This window comes from Nicotiana tomentosiformis, chromosome 2 (genome assembly GCF_000390325.3).
Source record: "Nicotiana tomentosiformis chromosome 2, ASM39032v3, whole genome shotgun sequence".
Classification (NCBI taxonomy): domain Eukaryota; kingdom Viridiplantae; phylum Streptophyta; class Magnoliopsida; order Solanales; family Solanaceae; genus Nicotiana; species Nicotiana tomentosiformis.
This window is the reverse complement of record NC_090813.1, coordinates 82,891,120-82,897,603: the sequence shown is the minus strand read 5'-3', so window position 1 is coordinate 82,897,603 and position 6,484 is coordinate 82,891,120. Positions and strand designations below refer to the sequence as shown.

Genomic DNA, 6,484 nt, shown 5'->3' with positions numbered 1-6,484 from the left:
TGAGCTGAGAATCATATTAAAAATCATGTTGAGGTTATGTGCCAGTATTATTGGGACCCACAGAGGTCATATTGCTGTGAATTATTTGTTTTAAATTGAAAATTCATACTCAGTCATATTCATGTCATTATATATCATATCTCAGTCTCTGTTGTTATTTATTGATACATCATATCATCATTTTCGGACTATTTTCATGACATTGTGAGCCCATGAGAGAGAGAGAGACTGGAGAAATTGATGACTGAGTGAGGCCGAGGGCATGATTGTGAGGATAATTATGGGATCGGACTGCACGCCGCAGCAGGCCATATTGGCTTTATATACTTTATTATTATGGGATCAAGTTGCACGCCGCAGCAGGCCAGATTGGCTTATTATAGCATGTGAGTTATCTGTGCGGATACATATATTGATACTATAGCACGTGAGTTGTCCATGCAGATAATAGCGCTTGGGTTGAAGGAGCCCCTCCAGAGTCTGTACACACCCCAGTGAGCGTAGGTACCTACTGAGTGCGAGTGCCGAGCGATTGGGAGGATTGAGTGACTGTGAGGATTGAGTGACTGTGAGGATTGAGTGACTATGAGGACTAAGTGACTGGGAGGATTGAGCGAAATGATACTCTGAGAGTATGCATATGATTTTATCACTGACACAGGACCTCCAGCACCTATTGTTTCCCCATTAGAGACTGGGGAGCAGGGGATGAGGGAGGCTGTTCAGTTGCTGACTAGGATGGTTTCTATTCATGAGCGACAGCTAGAGTCAGGAGCAGATGCCCGGAGAGATCGGATAGGAAGCTCGATGGTACGAGAGTTTCTTCACTTGGCCCCTCCATTATTTACAGGATCCAGTTCCACTGAGGATCCCCAGGACTTTATAGACCATATGTATAAAGTATTGAGGGTGATGCATGCCTCCGTCACCGAGGCTGTGGAGTTGGCTTCTTTTCAACTACGTGATGTAGCCATCCTATGGTATGAGGCATGGGAGAGATCTAGAGGACCTGATGCTCCGCCGGCAGAGTGGAAGGACTTCTCTGAGGCTTTTTTAGCCCATTATTTGCCACGGGAGGTTCGGGAGGCCCGTCTTGACCAGTTTCTTAGCCTAAAGCAGGGAGATATGAGTGTGAGGGATTATAGCCATAAGTTTAATTCTTTGGCAAGGTATGCACCAGATATAGTACGTACCATGAGGGCTAGAGTTCATCATTATGTGGATGGTTTGGTGGATCATCTGATCAGAGACTGTAGGGTTGCATCCCTATCGGATGATGTAGATATTTCCCGCATACAGGCTTTCGCTCAGACTACAGTGGACCTTTCCCGTCGGATTCATGATACTCGCAGGGATAGGGAGCAGAGTAAGAGGGCTCGTACTATGGGGTCTTATAGGAAGCCACGAGTTGATTTTAGGCCCCCACTCCATCGATATCCACCTCGGTCAGCAGGTAGTTTCCCACCACAGATGCAGGGCCAGCGGTTTGATCATTATATTCAGTCAGGACCGGGGCAGAGCTCAGGCCAGCCTGAGGGCCGTCGACAGGAGCGTTCTGCACAGATGAGACAGCTTACTTCTCCATGTACTCAGTGCGGTAAGCTGCACACCGGGCAATGTAGACAGGGTTCGAGTGCATGTTTTCATTGTGGGCAGACATGACATTATATTAGCCGGTGCCCGAGGTTGGGCAGAGGTACACCAGCTCAGCCTTCAGGATTCAACACAGCCTCTTCACCCTCAGTCTGTGCTCCCCGACCAGGTCCACAGTCTACTCAGGGCCGTGGTAGGGGGAGAGGTGGAGGAGACACCTCAGGTTCTAGTGGTGGCCAGAACCGCTTTTTTGCACTCACAGGCTGACAGGATTCAGAGGCATCCCCAGATGTTATCACAAGTATATTGACAATACATTCTCATGCCATTTATGCATTGATGGATCCCGGCTCTACATTTTCATATATTACTCCATTTATTGCTGGTAAGCTTGACATGAGATCTGAGTTGTTGCCACAGCCAGTTGAGGTGTCTACGCCAGTTGGCGACTCTATTGTAGCTAATCATGTCTATCGAGATTGTACAGTGTTAATTAATGACCGTCCAACCTCTGTTGATTTAGTTGAATTGGTTATGCTAGACTTCGATGTCATTATGGGTATGGATTGGTTGGTAGCTTGTTATGATAATATTGATTGTCGTGCAAAGTTGGTCCGATTTCATTTTCCTGGTGAGCCTGTCCTTGAATGGAAAGGTAATGCAGCCACGCCCAAGGGTAAGTTTATTTCATACCTTAGGGCTCGGAAGTTTATTGCTAAAGGTTGTATATACCATCTGGTTCATGTTAGGGATATAGATAAGGAGCCAGCGACTCTTCAGTCGGTTCCTATTGTGAATGAATTCCCGACGGTATTCCCTGACGAGCTTCCAGGAATTCCCCCGAAAGGGAAATCGATTTCGCTATAGATTTGCTTCCTGATGCGCAGCTATATCCATTCATCCCTACAGAATGGCTCCTGCAGATCTAAGGGAATTGAAGGAACAACTTAAGGACTTGCTCGATAAAGGCTTTATTAGACCAAGTACATCCCCATGGGGTGCTCCGGTGCTCTTTGTTCGAAAGAAAGATAGGTCCTTGCGGATGTGCATTGACTACAGGCAACTAAATATAGTCACTATCAAGAATAAGTATCCTCTTCCATGGATTGATGACTTGTTCGACCAGTTACAAGGTGCCAAGTGCTTTTCGAAGATCGACTTGCGATCCGGTTATCATCAGCTACGAGTCAGGGATATTGATATCCCAAAAACAGCATTTAGGACGAGGTATGGCCATTTTGAAGTCCTTGTCATGTCTTTCGGGCTTACAAATGCCCCAGCAACCTTTATGGATCTTATGAACTGGGTATTCAAACCATTCTTGGATGAATTTGTGATTGTGTTTATTGACGACATCCTGATATATTCACGATCGGAAGCCGAGCATGCGGACCACTTGCGAGCTGTATTTCAGACTCTCCAGGACTACAGGTTATATGCTAAATTCTCTAAATGTAAATTTTGGCTAACTTCTGTAGCTTTTCTTGGTCATGTTATTACCGGCGATGGTATCAAGGTTGATGGCCAAAAGATTGAAGCTGTGATGACTTGGCCGAGGCCCTTGAATCCGACAGAGGTTCGTAGCTTTTTAGGCTTGGCAGGGTATTACCGAAGGTTTGTGGAGGGATTTTCCTCTATCTCTGCACCATTGACGAAACTGACACATAAGGGAGCTAAGTTTCAGTGGACTGAGGCATGTGAACAAAGTTTTCAGGAACTAAAGAAAAGGCTTACTACGGCACCTGTCTTGACTCTTCCGGATGGCACCGAGGGTTATGTTGTATATTGTGATGCCTCGAGAATTGGCCTAGGTTGTGTTCTTATGCAGCATGGTAAGGTTATCGCGTACGCCTCCAGACAGTTGTGAAAACATGAACAGAACTATCCTACGCATGATCTTGAGTTAGCCGCAGTTGTATTTGCCCTAAAGATTTGGCGGCATTATCTATATGGGGTTCATATTGATGTTTTCACCGACCACCAGATCCTTCAGTATTTATTTAAACAGAGGGAGTTGAACCTACGACAAAGAAGATGGCTAGAATTACTAAAGGACTATGATGTTTATATGTTATATCATCCCGACAAAGCTAATATTGTTGCTGATGCCCTTAGCCGGAAGTCCATGGGCAGTCTAAGCCATGTTGAAGCTGATAAGGTCAAGATGACCAAATATCTATGCCAGTTAGCTAGTTTGCAGGTGCGTTTGGTAGATGCAGAGGGTGGACGCATTCTGAGGGAAAGTATTCCACAGCAGCAACAACCTTTATTTGAGCTAACTAGAGATGGAGTCCTTAGATACCAGGGCCGCTTATGTGTACCGTCAGTAGGAGAGCTTCGTGCCAAGATTCTTTCGGAGGCCCATTATTCTAGATATGCAGTTCATCCCGGAGCGACAAAGATGTATCGGGACCTTCGACAGATCTATTGGTGGTATGGAATGAAAAAAGATATCGCGGAGCTGGTAGCCCAATGTCCTAACTGTCAGCAAGTTAAAGCCGAACATCAGAGGCCTGGAGGCCTAACTCAGTGTATTGAGCTTCCATTATGGAAATAGGACATGATAAATATGGACTTCATCACTGGTTTGCCTCGCACTCCACGGAGGTATGATTCTATTTGGGTAATTATTGATAGGCTTACAAAATCTGCTCATTTCCTGCCAGTCAGGACGACATATTTAGCCGAGGATTATGCCAAGCTTTACATTCGAGAGATTGTTCGCCTTCACGGAGTGCCATTATCTATTATCTCTGATTGAGGGGCTCAATTTATAGCATATTTTTGGAAATCTTTTTCAGAAGGGTCTAGGCACGCAGGTAAATCTTAGCACCACTTTTCATCCGCAAACTGATGGACAGTCAGAGCGTACTATTCAGACAGTTGAGGATATGTTACGTGCCTGCGTGCTAGATTTTAAAGGAAGTTGGGATAATCATCCACCTCTTATTGAGTTCGCTTATAATAACAGCTTCCAAGCTAGTATTCAGATGGCTCCTTACGAAGCACTATACGGGCGAAAGTGTAGGTCGCCGATCGGTTGGTTCGAGGTCGGGGAAACAGAGTTGCTAGGTCCTAACTTAGTCCTGCAAGCAATGGAAAAGGTAAAACTTATTAGAGACCGGCTGCGTACAGCACAAAGTCGGCAAAAGTCTTATGCAGATGTTCGACGATGAGACTTAGAGTTTGATGTAGAAGATTGGGTTTTCCTGAAAGTATCGCCTATGAAGGCCGTCATGCGATTTGGAAAGAAGGGGAAGCTCAGCCCCAGGTATGTTGGACCGTATAAGATTATTCGGAGGATTGGTAGGGTGGCGTACGAGATTGATTTGCCTTTAGCATTGGATGCATTCCATCCTGTGTTTCATGTATCTATGTTCCGGAAGTGCATTGGAGATCCTTCACGTATTACGCCCATTGAGGATATTCACATTGCTGAAGACTTATCTTATGCAGAGGTACCAGTAGTTATTTTAGATCGGCAGGTAAGGAAGCTTCGAACTAAAGAAGTGGCTTCCGTGAAAGTGTTATGGCGAAATAACAACATCGAGAAAATGACCTGGGCAGCTGAGGAGGAAATGAGGAAGAAGTACCCCCACCTATTTACGACTTAAGGTGAGTCGCATTTAAATAATTGCCAATTATTTCTTTACACCAACTTAATTGGATTTTAAATGACTTGAAAGTGCAATTTAAATTTCTTATTGCGAGATAGCTATACGAAGCCTAGTAGTTGAAATCTTCATAATTTGATTTATGCTTTGTAAATATAACAAATATAGCCTCGCAAATAACGTATTAGCGGACAAGAAATGAAACCAAAGAATTGACTTGACCCATTCGCGGACGAATGTTCTTAAGGGGGGGAGACTTTGAGACCCCAGGTGTTTCTCTCTTCTCTTACGTAATATACGTAACGTGGCATGGTTATATTAGGTATATATGATTGGGTATAGTACATTGGGAGAATAAGACTGAAAATGTGTGGTAATATCAAGGAACTAAACTAAAGCTTTAAGTCAAAGGAATCCCTTAAACAAAGGTTCATGGTTAAAGAAATGGCTCGGGTAGCACCCTGCGCGTTCGGAAGGTTTAAGTTAACTTGCACCTGTGGGATAAGACTAAGAGTGTATAATATGCTAATAATAATGTATTATGAGGTATTATAATATCACACTGGTCACATGTTAAGTTTTGGAGTCAAGCAAGTTGCGAAATAAAGGTCGACAAAAGTTATCCTAAATTTCTCTAATAAATTTTCTAAACTTTGGGTCAAATGTATCAGATCATTTCTCCCAATATATAAAGAGTTATGGGACCCACAACCTACCAAATCGAAGGTCTACGAGTCTAGTTTGCAACCAAAGAAATCTCATATCAAACCGACATTGGAGTAAAAAGTTATAACTGTTTTACCGCGGACTGTCCGGGCTGAAATCGGGTCGCGAACCGGGTCGGGTCAAACAAGTGGTATAAGTCGGAAAATCCGACTTTTAAGACCCAAAAATATTTCATCTTCGTCCCAAAACAGTGAGAAAGCTTAAGAGAGGGTTTCATGGTGTTCTTGAGTGATTAAGGTGCGTTTTTAACGATTTCTATTGTTAAAGATTGCCCCCGTGCCTAGAAGCGCAATCTCTACGCTTTGCAATCGTTTTCCCTTTCTATTAGCTGTGTTTGGAGCTATTTTTGGAAGATAGAAAATTGTTTTTCTTACTGGTTCTTCAGGATTTATACTTGGTTTGCCAAGGTAATCATCTTGGGACTCTTTTATGATCGTTTTTACAAAGTTCTACGGGCGTTTCGTCAAGCTAGGGTCATATGGTAAATCTGCCAATTTAGACTCATTTATGAACTCTTTATAGGTGCGTACAAGCTGCATATATATAGTGGT

The 6,484-nt window shown here is 43.7% G+C and overlaps 2 protein-coding genes across 2 annotated transcripts; both read left to right on the top strand.

Annotated features, from left to right (window-relative positions):
* The first annotated feature begins 1,932 nt into the window (after positions 1-1,932).
* LOC138905163 (uncharacterized) lies at positions 1,933-2,460 on the top strand. The gene has a single exon (XM_070193668.1). It carries the CDS (start codon positions 1,933-1,935, stop codon positions 2,458-2,460), a length of 528 nt encoding a protein of 175 aa, XP_070049769.1.
* A 1,201-nt stretch (positions 2,461-3,661) lies between these two features.
* Positions 3,662-4,769, top strand: LOC138905162 (uncharacterized). Its single transcript, XM_070193667.1, has 2 exons — positions 3,662-4,057; positions 4,455-4,769. Exons 1-2 carry the CDS (start codon positions 3,662-3,664, stop codon positions 4,767-4,769), a joined length of 711 nt encoding a protein of 236 aa, XP_070049768.1.
* The last annotated feature ends 1,715 nt before the right edge of the window (positions 4,770-6,484 follow it).

Bases quoted from the DNA above. Each gene is read 5' to 3' on its own strand.
- LOC138905163 (XM_070193668.1), top strand. From the start codon at position 1,933: ATGGATCCCGGCTCTACATTTTCATATATTACTCCATTTATTGCTGGT.
- LOC138905162 (XM_070193667.1), top strand. From the start codon at position 3,662: ATGTTATATCATCCCGACAAAGCTAATATTGTTGCTGATGCCCTTAGC. The intron at 4,058-4,454 runs GTAGCCCAATGT...ACTGATGGACAG, and splicing joins AAAAAGATATCGCGGAGCTG to TCAGAGCGTACTATTCAGAC.